The 16,473-nt window shown below is 42.1% G+C and overlaps 1 protein-coding gene across 1 annotated transcript in view; it reads left to right on the top strand.

Annotated features, from left to right (window-relative positions):
* The window catches only part of ndufs3 (NADH:ubiquinone oxidoreductase core subunit S3), a 40,805-nt gene extending 29,718 nt beyond the window's left edge, over positions 1-11,087 (top strand). Inside the window, exons 6-7 of the mRNA XM_061815724.1 lie at positions 7,817-7,936; positions 10,661-11,087. Of these exons, the coding sequence (XP_061671708.1) occupies positions 7,817-7,936; positions 10,661-10,831 (291 nt within the window). The 3' untranslated portion in view covers positions 10,832-11,087. The remainder of the gene's footprint in view (positions 1-7,816; positions 7,937-10,660) is intronic.
* Positions 11,088-16,473: the final 5,386 nt, after the last annotated feature.

Raw genomic sequence — 16,473 nt, 5'->3', positions numbered from 1 at the left:
TTGTTGAAAGTCAGGTCAGAATCAATCAGGACACCAAGGTTTTGGTCTTGGTCTTTGGTTTTTAAAGATAGAGAGTCCAGGTGTTTAATAACAGCAATTCTCTTTTCTTTATTGCCAAAAACAATTGTCTAAATTTTGTTGTGATTTAGTTGGAGAACATTATGGCTCATCCAGTTATCTGACTTGGACAGTGGCACGATACCTCAATTGACCTGTAGTCATCTGTAAACACTGCTAAATATAACTGTGTGTCATCTGCATAGCTATGGTAGTCAAAATTTTAATTTTTAAGAATTTGACCCAAGGGTAGCATATATGGGCTGAGCAGGAGAGGTCCAAGAACTGACCCTTGAGGGACCCCGTAGGTCATTGTGATTCACTGAGACCGAGCACCTCCAAGGGTCACAAAGTAGCCCCTTTCCTCCTTTTGTTTTTGTTTTTTCATGAAAAATGTTTCTTCGTGATCACAGTGTCCCTCACAGGGGCGAAACCCTTCAAAGGCACTAAAATTTGGGCTTTGGCCTTAATAATTGCCGGTGTTCATTGGTGTTACTCCTTTGTCCGATCTTTGTATGATGTTTAACTTTGTTTCATTTCCTCAAAGCCGTTTGGAAGTCTTTCTCCGTGGCCTCACCAAATTCCTCCCATGCCTGACTTTTTGCTTCAGTGACCCCCAAGGCTGCATTCCACTTGGCCAGCCAATCAGCTGTGTCTGGATTCCCACAAGCCAAATTCTACCAGACGTTCCCAGCAGACCCTCGCGATACATTTGGGCCTCCCAAGTCAGATTCGCATCTTCCTCACAATCAGAGCCAACTCACCACCAGGAGGTGATCAATTAACAGTCCCCCCCCCCCCCCAAGTGTTGAAGACATGCAGCTGCAAGTCCGAAGACACAACCACAAAGTCGATCATAGAAATCCGACTTGGGTGTCCCGGTGCCAAGTGCTAATGTGGTCACCCTTATGCTTGAACATGGTGTTCGTTATGGACAATCCATGATGAACTCAGAGGTCCAGTAACAGAACATAGTTCATGCCCATGTGAGCATTGACGTCCCCCAGCAGAATGATGGTGTCCTCAGCGGGAGCTCTCTCCAGCAGTGACACTAAGGACTCCAAAAAATGATGGGTATTCTGAACTGGGTTTTTTTTGGTGCATAGTCGCCATCAACAGTCAGGACCTGTGCCTCCACCCGAAGGCAGAGGGCGGTTACCGTTTCATCCATTGGTGTGACCCCCAACGTACAGGCGTCAAGTCAGGGAGCAGTAAATATACCCACATCTGCCTGATACCTTTCACCATGGGCAACTTCAGAATCGGAGAGTCCAACCTCTCTCAATAGGACTGGAAAACTGGGGCTAGAACCCAGTCCCTTTGTAGGCAAGCCCACTAGATCTGATTGGAACTTTTCAACCTCACACACCAGCTCTGGTTCCTTTCCTGCCAAAGAGGTAACATTCCATCTCCCTAGAGCTAGCTTCTGTAGCCAGGGATCAGATTGCCAAAGTCCTTGCCTTTGGCCACCACCCAGCTCACACTGACACCTGTGACCCCTTCCACAGGTGTTGAGCCCATGGGAAGGGGGAGCCATGATATACCCTTATCGGGCTGTGCGGGGCCAAGCCCCATGGGGGGGCCCGGTTATCTGTGCCCTTGGAAAGGGAAGCCAAGCTAAATTTTTGTAATTGCTCGTCATAGGGGTTTATGTAGCCGTGCTTTGGTCTCTTATCTCCAACCTTTTTACCATGGGTGACCCTTCCATAGGCATGAAATCCCAGAAAACTTAGCTCCTAGGATCCCTCAACACGCTAGGGTGACTGCTCAAGCGGGGTGGTTTTCACATTAATATGCTGTAGGAATAATTGTGACCATAATTATCATACATTTGCTTCCAATAAAGAAATGCTTTGCTCTGCCCTAGATAACGTCGCAGCCTCCTAGCAGGAGATAGCAAGAACAAAAACATCTAATCATCAGAACTGTTAGAACTGCTGCCTGTTAAAGAAATGATGACCACACATGTATTCAGCAATCTTCCACACATGCACACCCACATGAACAAACATGAACACCTTGTTTCAAACTGTTTTGCTTGTCGTCTTCTTTTTGTAACATCCATGTAAATAAGGGGCGTCTTAAAACTAAATAAATAGAGGTGCTGCGGAGAGGATAATCAGAGAGAGCAGTGGTGAATTGTACGAGACAGTTCCTCTCCTCTCTCCTCGCGAGACTTGAACTGGTGTCTTTGCTTCCTTTTTTGTCCTGTTTAATGAATGTCTGATTGGTGAACCTGACATTTACTTGGTCCTTCGAGCCGGATCTCAAGATACCTGAGGTTTCCAGGGGCCGAGTCGACGTCCAGGCAAAGACCGTGGCCACGGCACTTGAAACCCTTTCCGGGACTGGCCTCGACTTTGCGCCTGGAGGCTGAGGGTTGACGAGCCAAAGGAAGTGAAGACATCTCTGGTGAGTAGGAAACTCCCACACTCATGAGGAATGAGTGAATGCGCGTCTGGGTGACTGAATTGAGTGACAACTGTTTGAGGATGCAGAGGTAAGAATTCTCCGCCACTTGTGGTAGAAGCTTGAGAATTACCTCAAACGGAACGTCATTGTCACCCTGTTCAGGGGGAAGTCAGTCTAGTCACCCTAGGTGAACCACTGACTCAAACAAGGGAAAAACAAATAGCAAAATAGTTGAAACACAACATCTGAAAAAAAAATAATAATAAGGATGTGTAAGGACTAGAAGTTTGTAGAAAGCAAATGTCCTACTAAAACAAAACATCTATAATTTGTGGATAACATAATATAACTTTGCTGGGCAGCTCAACATACACAGAAAAAATATATGTAGTTAACCTGCAGGATAAAATAAGAGAAACACACACACACAGAAAAAAAAAAACAAAAAAAGTTGGACTCAAAATGATGTGAAAACGGCCATAAAAGGTATCACATCTCATAAAGTTGATGTAACATAATTCGTCCAGGGAACGGGAGACTTGAGAAAATCTTACCACTTAATTGGTGTGAAAGTACAACAAATTTGGATGACAGCAAAGTACTTTCTCACAGCAGCAGGGAGTTCAAGGGTTATCGCGCACTTCTGCTAGATTTAAAAAAAAAAAAAAAAAGCAAAATTTTCTTCCATTGGAAGAGCAAAATAAAACAAAAATGAACCATTTGAAGAATATAGAATTGGAATAAATGCATGTTTTAAACAAACAGTCGCATTCCTGTAGATCACACTCCAGGGAGTGTGTATCAAGGACAATTAAAAAAATGCTCTTCATGTGAATTCAAATAATCCTATAAAACAATGCATTGAAAAACATTGGCTTGAGAAACCGACTAGGCAGCCTGTAACAATACGTTAACCAAGCACTACAAGCAGAAAGAGTGCTACAAAATAAGAAAAAGAAAATTTACACCTTTCTGACAGAGAAAGGAGAAATTTATGGAGCTTTATGCGAAACATTTAATAATTGTGGCCGCAGATGAGGAAGAGAGCAGCCATCTCCCCATCAAAAATGTCACAACTAATGCTCCCAAAATGCAACTTTTTAATTTGTCCCATACGTTTTTTGGGAAGAGATGGCTTGCTGAAACTAGGACAGCGCTTAATTCCCTCTCTGACAGGAAAAATAGAAGTAAAAAGAAAAAAAAAATGAATTACTGGGAGGACAGTTAAATATCTTACAAAATAGGAATCCAGCCCTCCATTATTACACCTTAAATATTCCAAACAAACCTCCCACAAGAACAGGAGATTTCTTGCTGCAAACAGCTCAAGACGTGATTGAACAACCACAAAATGACGTAGGAAGTGACTCATTGCATGTGACAATGTAGTATAAGATAAACTGATAACAGCCCACACAAGACAAAATCATGATTATCTGTACTCAGATGGTATATCAGTCGTGGTGACAGGAACAAGACTGACTGACAAACTAAATGCACTACACAAGGAATGGACAGCACCACACACACACGTCATTACAAACTTAACAGGAGTGGAAGACTTTGGGACAATTTGTATTGGTAGTACGAAATGTTCCTAATTGGACAGAAAAAGAACCAGATTTGGATTGGGACGACTGAACTGTACAGACAATATCTTATTGGACAGTCTTAAACAATCTGAGACCAGATGCTGCTGTATTCACAGTGGTATCACAATCTACACAGACAATACTGGAAAAATAGAGGAATAGCGACAACTACAGGGAACACAGTGACACATGCAGAGCTACAACAAAATTTCCTCATAGCAGTTCAATTACCAAAAGAAATAGCCATATGTAAATGTTCAGTACACACATCAAATACAGACAAAAAAATCATTAGGAAATGGATTTACAGATAAAACAGCAAAAGAAGCAGCAGCCAAAACCTTTATGGGATTAGCTGACCATGTAACCAATGAAGACATACTTTGAGATGATGTGTTAAACAACATGCAACAACAAAGGTTCCTAGCAGAACTAAAAATGTGGAAAAAATTAAGGTACTACATTACAAAATGGGAATTATGTCCGCACAGATAGAAAAAATAAATAAATAATTCTACCAAAACCATTTTTTAAGTGGCCGGGAATCTTGAGCCATGGGAATTCTCAGGTCTCAACGGGGGGAATGGTAGCCCTGGTACAAAGGCATTACATGATCCATGGATTTAACTTGTATGCAAAAAACTTTTTTGTAGGGCTTGTTTGATATGTGTGCGACATAATCCACAAGGGAATGTGCATCCAAAACGTGGTCAATTTCCTCAAACAACACATCCATTCATCCCTCCATCCATTTTCTTAGCTGCTTATCCTCACAAGGGTTGTGGGGAGGGCTGGAGCCTATCCCAGCTGTCAACGGGCAGGAGGCAAGGTACACCCTGACCTGGTTGCCAGCAAATTGCAGGTCACATGGAGACAAACGGCCGCACTCACAATCAGACGTAGGGGCAATTTGGACACAATGATAGATTTAGTGTAACTATACATACATTACAAGCACGTAAGGGTCTCGTTCCATTCAAAACACTTCTTTGGGAGACCATACAAAAATTTCCAATATTTTCCACACAATGAGAGATAGATGAATGATGGAAAAAAAAACCTCACACAAGTGGGTTGCTTTCAGGAGTTACTAACAACCCCAAACAGCTTAAAAAATTGCAAAAAGGGGTACTTAAGTTCATTTGTTGATTGTAAGAAAGTTATTGCTTTTGAAACTATTGTTAACACAAACAAAACTAATTTGTTTTTATTGGCCACTTGTAAGATAGCTGTTCTCATTCCCACTGCCAAGGTCGCTGTAGTCCGGTTACACATGGGAGTTAGACTCCTGTGATAATGGTGACTAAACAGTTAAATTTTGCTGTTGGATGAAAACGCTACCCGTTATTTTCATTTTTCTGTTCGAGTGGTATCTGTGGGAACCACTCAAGGTCCCACTCCAAAAAAAAAAAAAATAGATAACTACAAATTGGATAACTCCATACAAAAAACGTATCCAAAAGATTGTTGTTTGCACAGATCCAGAGATAATACCAATGCTATTAATTGATAACGAATGCAAAAAAAAAAAAAAAAAAAGTTGGGGGAATCTGTATCCGTTAACTTAGCTTGAAAAACAAAAAAACTGTTTTCTAATGGCGTGTCACTAGGAAATTTCACATGCATCAATTTGATAGGATTAGAAACAAATTGGGAATTTTATCAGCATTGATGTGTAAAACGATTTTTGTGGTATTGTCATGGTGGTGCGGGAGTAACTGTCTTTTTGATTTTTTTTTTCTTTTTTTTTTTTAACGCCGTATGCCTTTCCTGACGCAACCCTTCTGCATTTATTCGGAAAGAGAGCTGGAGCCAATCCCAGCTAACTTCGGGCAGCGGCAGACTACACCCCGAACTGGTTGCCAGCCAGTCGCAGTGCAGATGTCGACACCATAACACACTGCCTTCACTCAAAATGTCCCTCTGAGGGAAAACCCGAACTACAACGTGGCCCTCAAGAGAAATGAGTTCGACATCCCTGCACGACACCATCAAAAAAAAAAAAAAATTGACAAGTTACTGTGCTTTCATAACCTTATTACTGCCATTTGTTTATTCATCCCATGTCTATGAATTAACATCTACCGTACATGTAGTTTTATCTGAACACGGGCATAGACTGAGCAAGAGCTGAATGACATGGACAAAATAGCAGAAAGAAACACGTGGATACACCTTACACACTGTAAAAGGTCAGCTGAGTCACCCTAAGGGAAAGGTGAGCAAAGACCAGCATATGGTGGGTGCAGATTTTTTGTATCTGAAAATACCTGAAGGCTGGTGAAGATTTAAAAGACACTTGACTCATTTAGGGCTGACTTGGTCAACATGACTTCAAAATGGCTAAATAATATGATAGCGTGTTGGGCTGCAACATTGACAGCCGTAATATTTTTGTTCATATGCTACTTTTGGACACCTGTAAAGCTGACAAAAATCCATAACAGCAGAACCTATAATTATACTCAGTCAACTATGCCTACCACTCTTAAGATAAGAGGCGCAACCTCATTTCAAATAACATTGGTGAACAAAGAAAAAGAAAGTTTGGCAAATCTAAAAATTTGGTGTTCTCTGTCCTAGTTTCTATCGCTGTTTGCAGCTATTCTTGCATTGTGTGGATGTTGTTGTATTCCCTGCATAAATCCATCACTTAACCAACTTATAACCCCTGCTATTGCACCGACAAATTCAAAATTGGCAAAAATATATCCACTATTGGCACAACAGAGTAATGACAATGATATTGTTGACCACGGTGATGACGTTATGACTTCTCTTCCAGACCTGTTCTCTGATCCAGAAGATTACAAGTAATTAGTGCTATATTTTCCTCTGACTGTAAGCCGAAAGGGTGATCTATTAGAGGATTTAAGGATTTGAGCAAATGTTGGATAAACAGGAGGATAATGTAGAAATAATTGTAAATAGTATTAAGTAACTGCTTCTGACTGCAATGAAGAAATGCTTTGCTCTGCTCCAATTCAGTTAGTCTCTGCCTGTAATGACAAAATGCTTTGCTCTGCTCCAATTCAGTTACTGTCTCTGCCTGTAATGAAGAATGCTTTGCTCTGCTCTAGAAAACGTGGTAGCAAATGTAGGATAAACGGGGGAAATGTAGGAATAATTTTGATCATAATTATCATACATTTGCTTCTAATAAAGGAATGCTTTGCTCTGCCCTAGATAATGTGGCAGCCTCCTAGCAGGAGATAGCAAGAACAAAAACATCTAATCATCAGAACTGTTAGAACTGCTGCCTGTTAAAGAAATGATGACCACACATGTATTCAGCAATCTTCCACACATGCACACGCACGTGAACAAACATGAACACCTTGTTTCAAACTGTTTTGCTTGTTGTCTCCTTTTTATAACATCCATGTAAATCAGGGGTGTCTTAAAACTAAGCAAATAGAGGTGCTGAAGAGAGGATAATCAGAGAGTGCAGTGGTGAATTGTACGAGACAGTTCCTCTCCTCGCGACGCTTGAAATGGTGTCTTTGCTTCTTTTTTTGTCCTGTTTAATGAATGTCTGATTGGTGAACCTGACATATGCATAATTTTACTTTTTTTTTTTTCGGGGTAATGAATTTACAGATTTAGTCATTTGGGAACTCAAGCCGAGCTTCTCTAACCACTCGACAATACAACTGTTTTTTTTTTTTTTGTTTTTGTTTTTTTAAATCTCAGCTGTTCTCAAGTCTTATACCAAAGTGTGCATGTCAAAGTTGTATTTTTCTTTTCTCTTTAAGGTTTGGGACATGTATGGTGTGTTCTTTGCCAACCACCCTGATCTGAGGCGCATTCTGACTGACTATGGCTTTGAAGGTCATCCCTTCCGGAAAGACTTCCCTCTGTCAGGATATGTTGAGGTGACTTTCGAGAGACAATATATGAACCCAACTACTTTCTTCCTGATCCAGTGTAACTAGCAAAGTTCTGTGAAACAACATAACTGAATTTGTTCCAAGATCAAACTGCTGCCATCACAAAACCTTTCCAGACAGTTTAACATTTAAATATTCCTAATCGCCAGACGTTCACTGGGGCAAAAACGTATTAAACTGAAGTTCAAGTAACTGTTGTTGCACACATGACATACAACACTTGAAATAGCATTCCTTTCACACCTATGGTGTTATAATAGGCTAAAGAGTGAAGAATAAATAAAATAGAAACTGGTCTGTCTAAAATATGAACATTGTTCCTTGTACTATAGAGAATATAACCAATATGGTATATCTGGCTAATTAAACAAGAGCTGCAACCAGGGGGTAATGTTCAGAGTGCTGTAAGGGTAAGGCAAATACTGTGCTTAGAGTCCTTAATTTTTGGACTACAATCAATGATGGTGGATGCCCGAAAAGTATAATAATAATTGGGGCAAAGCAAAGAGGGAGTTGAGTGTCTTTGAGCCTACTGGTTTTTGGCCCAAAGACTCTGTAGTACCCTCACTGATGGCAGCAATTTGAAGAGGCATTGGGATGGGTCACTGAGGTCATCAGCCATCTTGGTGGCCTTGCGGATGAGGTGGATGTTATAAATGTCCAGAAGGGAAAGACAGGAGACACTGAAAATGCTCTCAGCGGCTCTCACGGTGTGTTGCAGGATCTTGTAGCAGCCATACCACACAGTGCTCTCGATGGTCCGTCTGTAAAAGAGCATGATGGGGGACAGGCTCTGGCTCTTTTCTGTTACCGCAGGACGTAGAACTGCTGTTGAGCCTTTTTAGCTGTCCAGGAAAGGTCACCAGAGATGTGTAGACCCAGGAATTTGGTGCTGCTCACCCGCTCCAATGCAGCACTGTTTATGCCGGGTCTGCCCTCTCTTGAAGTCCACTATGATTAGTCTTCTCCACATTCAGGTGGAGGTTGTCCTTTCATCACATCACCACGCATGAAGGTGGATGACGCGTTTCTGCCGACCTGAACTGCCAGGGGTCGCCCCGTCAGGGCCTTTAACAGCCAGTTGCACAGGGAGGTGTTGAGTCCTAGCCGGTCTGGTTTGAGGATTGGCTACTCCCTTCTCTTGGAAAACGCTCCATGTGTACTTGAGGCAGCCATGTTGGACATGTGGGGTCAGGAAGGAAAGGGAAATAACTCTGTGCTAACGTTGACTGAGTTATCCTCTCCTGATACCAAATTATGGCTTCAGATTAAAACACTTAAATATTTTGATATACTGAAGGATATAATGTGTGAAAATCATGATTTCCCAAAAATGGGACGCTGCCTACGAATGAGATTTAAAGCAAATCCCCAGAGGGACAAAAAAAACAAAGGGGAATTTTGTTTTGAAAGATTGCCACAGTCATTTGCTTTTTTATAATGAAAATGGAGGAAGGTAGGGGTTGTCACTTAAATGGCATATAATCATGGAAGCTATAACAAACTATTATAACAATACTTTAGCCTCCAAGATGTTTAATGGAGAGGGCAGAGATGCTTGCAATGTGAATGAGTCATCTGTGCTGTTATAGTCTCTTGGCCGCATTTGGGAAGTCTTCTTTTCCTTTCGGCTTGTCCCGATTAGGGGTCGCCACACCGTGTCATCTTTTTCCAACGAAGCCTATCTCGTGCATCTTCCTCTCTTAACACCAACAGTCTTTATGTCCTCCCTCACAACATCCATCAACCTTTTTCTTTGGTCTTCCTCTCGCTCTTTTGCCTGACAGCTCAATGCTCAGCACCCTTCTACCAATTTACTCACTCTCTCGCCTCTGGACATGTCCAAACCATCGAAGTCTACTCTCTCTAACCTTGTCTCCAAAATATCCAACTTTGGGTGTCCCTCTAATTAGCTCATTTGTGATCATATCCAACCTGCTCACTCCGAACGAGAACGTCAGCATCTTCATTTCTGCTACCTCAAATTGTGCTTCCTGTTGTTTCTTCAGTCCCACCGTCTCTAATCCGTACATCATGGCCGGCCACACCTCTGTTTTACAAACTTTGCCCTTCATCCTAGCAGAGACCATTCTGTCACATAGAACACCAGACACATTCAGCCAACTGTTTCATCCGGATTGGACCTGTTTCTTCACTTCTTTACCACACTCACCATTGCTCTGTATTGTTGACCCCAAGTATTTCAAGTCGTCCACCCTCGCTATCTCTTCTCTCTGTAGCCTCACTCTTCCCCCTCCACTTTTCTCATTCACGCACAGATATTCTGTTTTACTTCGGCTAATCTTCATTCCTCTCCTTTCCAGTGCGTGCCTCCATCTCTCTTAATTGTTCTTGCTCCCTGCTTTCACTGCAGATCACAATATCTTCTGCGATTTGGGAAGTCATGCTTTACATTTGTGGGCAGCATATTTAAGGGTTATAAATTGTATGTTGAATATGGTATCTGCTTGGTAATTAAAAAATGCAAAATGAAAGATTTTTTTTTTTGGATAATCCTGATTTTATTTTGAATTTTGAGTAGAAAATTTGGTTGAACTGTACCACTTTTTGGGCATTCAAATTTGGACATTCAATTTTATACTACAGGACAGTTAGAACATTGATGAAATGAGTTTAGACAAAAATCACATTTTGAAATATAACATTTTTATTTTACAAAAAACTCTATAATTGAACCTGTCCTGCCAGGTGCGCTACGATGATGAGCTGAAGCGTGTGGTGGCGGAGCCAGTGGAGCTGGCACAGGAGTTTAGGAAGTTTGACTTGAACACACCGTGGGAGGTGTTCCCCGCTCATCGAGAGAACAACGAAGTGCCGTCCATACTGCAAGTTGGACCCGAGGCTCCTGAGAAGAAGTGACAGACCTCTCTGTGTAGTGTGGGTTCCCTTCCCTTTTTTAAACCCACAGAAATATTTGTGAATAAAAGTGCTAATAATAAAAAGAATGCTATTTCCACACATCACACCAAATATGCAAAACAACCACCTTGTCATGTCATTTCTCAGGTTTGTGTTGAACACTACAGAAGTTGATTTATTTTAGATCTCCAAACTGCCAGAATACCGAGTGTGAAACATTGTAATTGCTCCATTAAATTTTTGGCCTGAAACTGGAGGTGTAGTCCTGATTGGGGGATTGATAAGATTTTCTGTGAAACTTGAAACAACAAAAACATACATCACAGTGTCAGTATATAGTTTCTTTGAAAATAAATAGACATCACCTATATTGTATAATGTAGTGGTGGGCAGTGAGTTTTGGACCTGGACCTTCATTATCCTAATCCACTTAACATCACAATGCAAAACGGATGTTTTTAATAATAAAAAAAAAAAGGCAGCTGGAATGGACCCATATGTTCTTTCACCACAAAACATGATTTTAACCCCCGCCCTGAAAATCCTCTTGATGGATTTATTTTGGAGAAGAAGCAGGAAGTGACGTTGACAACAGGAGCGCACTTGGGCGGGCCCGTGTTTTTATACTAGTTTTACGTGCTGGAAGGTAGCTCTTTGTTCCTTCGTGTTAGTCAAAATGCTGGCTTGTTGTATTGCTGGATATTATCTGTGTGAGTCAGCACTGCATCTGCCGGTCACAGCTTCGGCGGCACGTCTGCCAATCATGACTTGAGCCAGGGTGGCTCATCGAGGCGCCAAGCCAGGCAGCTCTCCGGCATTGTTGTCGCTCGCGGTTGAGTGCGCCGCCGTTGGTAGCATTGTTCATCCGGCGGCCAAAAACAATGCCGTCGACGATGGCGTGCTCAGCAGCGAGCAACGACAACCGCGTAAACCGGCCTGGCTCGGTTGAAGCTGTGATCGGCTTGTCGCGGGTGGGCTGTGGTGGCTCGTTGAGCCCGGGCCGTGGCGTTGTCGTCGCTCGCCACTAGAGTGCACTACACACTGTAATACTGTCGGAAGTCTGTTGTTAGAAGTGATCTGCATATCATCTAAATATGGCTCAAAAGGATAGGGTAATATTGCTCCAGTTACTTCACTTGGTTGAAAGATGTTCTCTTCTTCGAAAAGAGATTCCGTGTCAGAAAAATCTGAAAATCTCTCATTAATCTCCCATAGCAGATGGCACAGCATCTTCCCAATTGGGACTGTCCCAGTGTGACATCAGCAAATGACGTTGCAGGCAATATGGCAACCACTTCGATGTCGAGTGAGACTTCCGCAACTTTGCGCATGGATGAAACGCTCTCCACTCATGTTTTTTCGTATAGACATTGCAGTGAATATGTATTTTTCATTACAATATCTCCTTTACAATGTATATAGGGATGTCAATGGGACTTTACAGAGGACATTGAACAATGGCAAGAATTGGTAGCCAAGAATTCACTCTCATTTTTCAAAAGATTAACGAGTAAAACATCCCTTGCTCATGTCACATTGCGCGGTTGTTGTCACTTAATATTAACAAATAAGCAACGTTACTGAACAGTACTGTAATTTCTCGTGTAATGTGCAATCATGTATAATGAACACATCATAGTTGACCTTAAAATTCTAGAAAACCTTAAGTAAAATGAATTTTTTACATTGCATGATTTTGCTTCTATTTGTATTGTATTTTATGAATTTTTCAAAGACATTCTGATATTAAGCACTCAATAATTTATAATTGACTTGCTCTCATGTTGAAAGTCACAGTCCTACCTTTATTGAATAAATTTTAGCAGCATTATGTTTGATTACTGTTAGGTTTATCACCGAACTTGCTTGAATGGTTGCACAAACAACGGAAAAGTCGTCATCTTTCTTCTGATCAGGAGGACGTGAGAGACAGGCCAGTTACAGTCTCCAAACTCGTTCTGAACCAGCCTCTCACGTACTCTTTTTTTTTTTTTTTTTTTTTATTAGAAAACACACAATGTCAAAAGGAGGGGTGAGTAGATGAAATGAACAAAGGTACACTTTTTGGTGATGATGTGGCACATTCTTTGGTTATGATGGAGTTGTCCTTGGCCACTTCTAGGAAGATACTGTTGCATCTGTGTGTAGGAGCTCATCCTGTGAACAAGACTTTTCGAAGCAAGGATGATACATTGGCTTTGTTGCAAGTCCATAATAAATATATTAACGATAACTCTTGACAAGTACCTAGGCAGAATTTCTATGCCAGGTACAAGACATACTATAGAGCAGGGATCGGCAACCTTAAAGGAGAAGTCCAGTCATTGAATTAACAATGTATCAGATACGTCATGTCATATGTACAGTACATGTCTCCATACCTACGAAGCCTGGATAGCAGCAGACTAAGGAGGCACCTGATGACCCACAGCTGCTTCTTGCTAATGTCTCAGTCGTGCCTGATCCACAGTTGCCTCTTTCTCATGTCTAAGCGGTGCCTGAGCCACAGGTGCCTCTTATTCATGTCTCAGCCGTGCCTGATCCACAACTGCCTCTTGCTCCTGTCTTGGCTGTCTCTCCGACTATGTCGAGGCGGCGCTCGACCAGCGGCAGTAGCTGCCGGTTCCCGACCAGGCCCCGGCAGAGCTTCGTCCTCAGCTATCACATGCTCCTGTTTGGTTCCTGCTTTGTCATTGGGACCCCCTGCATTGACATCCACTTGATTTGCCCCATAGGGACCCTGGTGTTTGGCTAATCTTCCTTCCTCTCCTTTCCAGTGCGTGGTCCAAGGGCATTTCAGTCTAACCAGAACTGACAGCCTATCTATTACCACAGCAAACAGGGAGGGGCTCAGAGCTGATCCCTGATCCAGTCCCACCCCCAACTTAAATTCTTCTGTCACGCCTCACCACTGTTCTTTTGCCCTTGTACATTTCCTGTACCATTGTAACATATTTCTCTGCCACACCAGACTTACGCATGCAATATAAGAGTCAGAGTCATGGGCTTTCTCTAGATCCACAGACACAATGTAGCTCCTTCTGACCTTCTCTGTACTTTTCCACGAGCATCCTCAAGGCAAATAATGCATCTGTGGTACTCTTTCTAGGCACGAAGCCATACTGTTGCTCGCAAATCCTTCTGTCCTGAGTCGTCTCCACTACTCTTTTACATAACTTCATTGTGTGGCTCATATACTTTATTCCTCTATAGTTGCCACAGGTCTGCAAATTACTTTTATTCTTAAAATGGGAACTAGCACACTTTTCTTCCATAATTCAGGCATCTTCTCACCCGCACGTGTTCTGTTGAATAAGTTGGTCAAAATCTTCACAGCCATCTCTCCAAATTGCTCCCATACCTCCACAGGTATGTCATCAGGACCAACTGCCTTTTTTCATCCTCTTTAGTGCCTAACTTATATTTCTCATATTTGTTTGTTCTAAGACGGATGCCCTTCCTGATGCAACCCTTTGCATTTGTCCAGGTGTGGGACCGGCCTACCGATTGCACTGGCTTGTGTTCCCGTAGAGCTGCATTATGGAATTTAAAGTGACTGGTCATGCAATAATCTGGGACAATGTTGATTGTGCACGTGTTGCAGATATTCCTCACTCGATTGTGCAAGTGGGGCAGATGCGCCTCAGGTGTGAGTGGCGAGCATTGGTCAACAACAGATGTACAGATGGTGTAGCGTGGCGAGACTACTACCGTGAGTGGACAAGTAATGTATGGTATATAATAATAATTGGCCCAGCGGAATATAACAACAAACTCAAGACAAAAAAATGGCAGCCTTTCCATTTGAATTTTAAGATGATGCAATTTCTTGAGTATAATTATAGCTGGAACAGACTCCAGCACTTGAACCACCTTAGTGAGGATAAGGGGCTCAGAAATTAATGAATGGATGGATATTTTAGTTTAAGTTTATTGTTGTTTTCTTATATAATAAACCCCCACTGACATCCCTATATACATTGTAAAATAGATATTGTAATAAAAAATACAAATAACAGTTCAAAGTCCATACAAAAAAATAAACATGAGCGTGTCATCCATGCGCAAAGTTGCAGAAGTCTCACTTGACATCCAAGTGGTAGCCATATTGCCTGCAACGTCATCATAGATTAGGTAGTATGTAAATTGTGTATCTTTTGTGCTTTTATTGCTTCTTTTTGATTATGAATGCACAAACCCAACGGCTGTGTGTAGGGACTTTGAAAGTTGGCACTATGACAGGAAAAGCTCGGGAGTGAGTTGACATGACGATTAGGAGAAAGGTTGATATATTGTCCATCCAAGAGAGCAAGTGGAAAAGGAGTAAGGCTAGAAGTTTAGGTCCAGGGTTGAAATTATTTTATCATGGAATAGATAGGAAGAGAAATGGAGTAAGGGTTATTTTAAAAGAAGAGCTGGGTAAGAATGTCTTGGAGGTGAAGAGTATCAGATCGAGTGATGATGATGATGAAACCTGAAATTGAGGGTGTTATGTATAATGTGGTGAGCGGCTATGCCCCACAGGTAGGATGTGACCTCGAGTTGAAAGAGAAATTCTGGAAGGAAGTAGACGAAATAGTCCTAAGCATCCCAGACAGAGAGTTGTGATTGGTGCAGATTTCAATGGACATGTTGGTGAAGGAAATCGGCACGATGAAGTGATGGGTAAGTACAGCATTCAGCAAAGGAATTTAAAGGGGCAGATGGTGGTGGACTTTGCAAAAAGGATAGAATTGGCAGTGGTGAACACTTATTTCCAGAAGAGAGTGGAACACAGAGTGACCTACAAGAGCAGAGATAGAAGCACGCAGGTGGATTATATTTTGTGCAGACTGTGTAATCTGAAGGAGGTTACCGACTGTAAGGTTGTAGTGGGCGAGAGTGTAGCTCAGCCTGACAGCATAGGATGGTTGTGTGTAGGATGACTCTGGTAGTGGGTAGAAAGACTAAGAAGACAAAAGGTAGAGCAGAGAATAAGGTGGTGGAAGTTGAGAAAGGTAGAATGTTGTGTGGACTTCCGGAAAGCGGTGAGACAGGCTCTAGATGGACAGGAAGAGCTCCCGGAAGACTGGAATACGACAGCCAAGGTTGTCAAAGAGGTAGGCAGGAGAGTACTTGGGGTGTCTTCTGGTAAGAAAGGGGAGGAGACTTGGTGGGGGAACCCCAAAATACAAGAAGTCATCCAAGGTAAGAGATTAGCGAAGAAGAAGTGGGCCACGGAGAGAACTGAGGAGAGGCATAAGGAATACATTTAGATGCGTCGTAGGGCAAAGGTAGAGGTGGCGAAGGCTAAACAAGAGGCATATGACGACATGTACTCCAGGTTGGATACGAAAGAAGTAGAAAAGGAGCTCTACAGGTTGGCCAGACAGAGGGATAGAGATGGGAAGGATGTGCAGCAAGTAAACGTGATTAAGGATAGCGATGGAAAAATGTTGACTGGTGCCAGTAGTGTGCTAAGTCGATGGAAAGAGTACTTTGAGAAGTTAATGAATGAAGAAAATGGGAGAGAAGGTAGAGTAGAAGAGGCAAGTGTGAATGACTGTGGAGTTTTTGACCAACTTATTCGACAGAATACTAGCGGGAGAGAAGATGCCAGAAGAATGGAGGAAAAGTGTGCTCGTCCCCATTTTTAAGAACGG

Source organism: Syngnathoides biaculeatus, chromosome 3 (assembly GCF_019802595.1).
Source record: "Syngnathoides biaculeatus isolate LvHL_M chromosome 3, ASM1980259v1, whole genome shotgun sequence".
NCBI lineage: Eukaryota > Metazoa > Chordata > Actinopteri > Syngnathiformes > Syngnathidae > Syngnathoides > Syngnathoides biaculeatus.
This window is presented reverse-complemented; position numbering and strand designations above follow the sequence as displayed.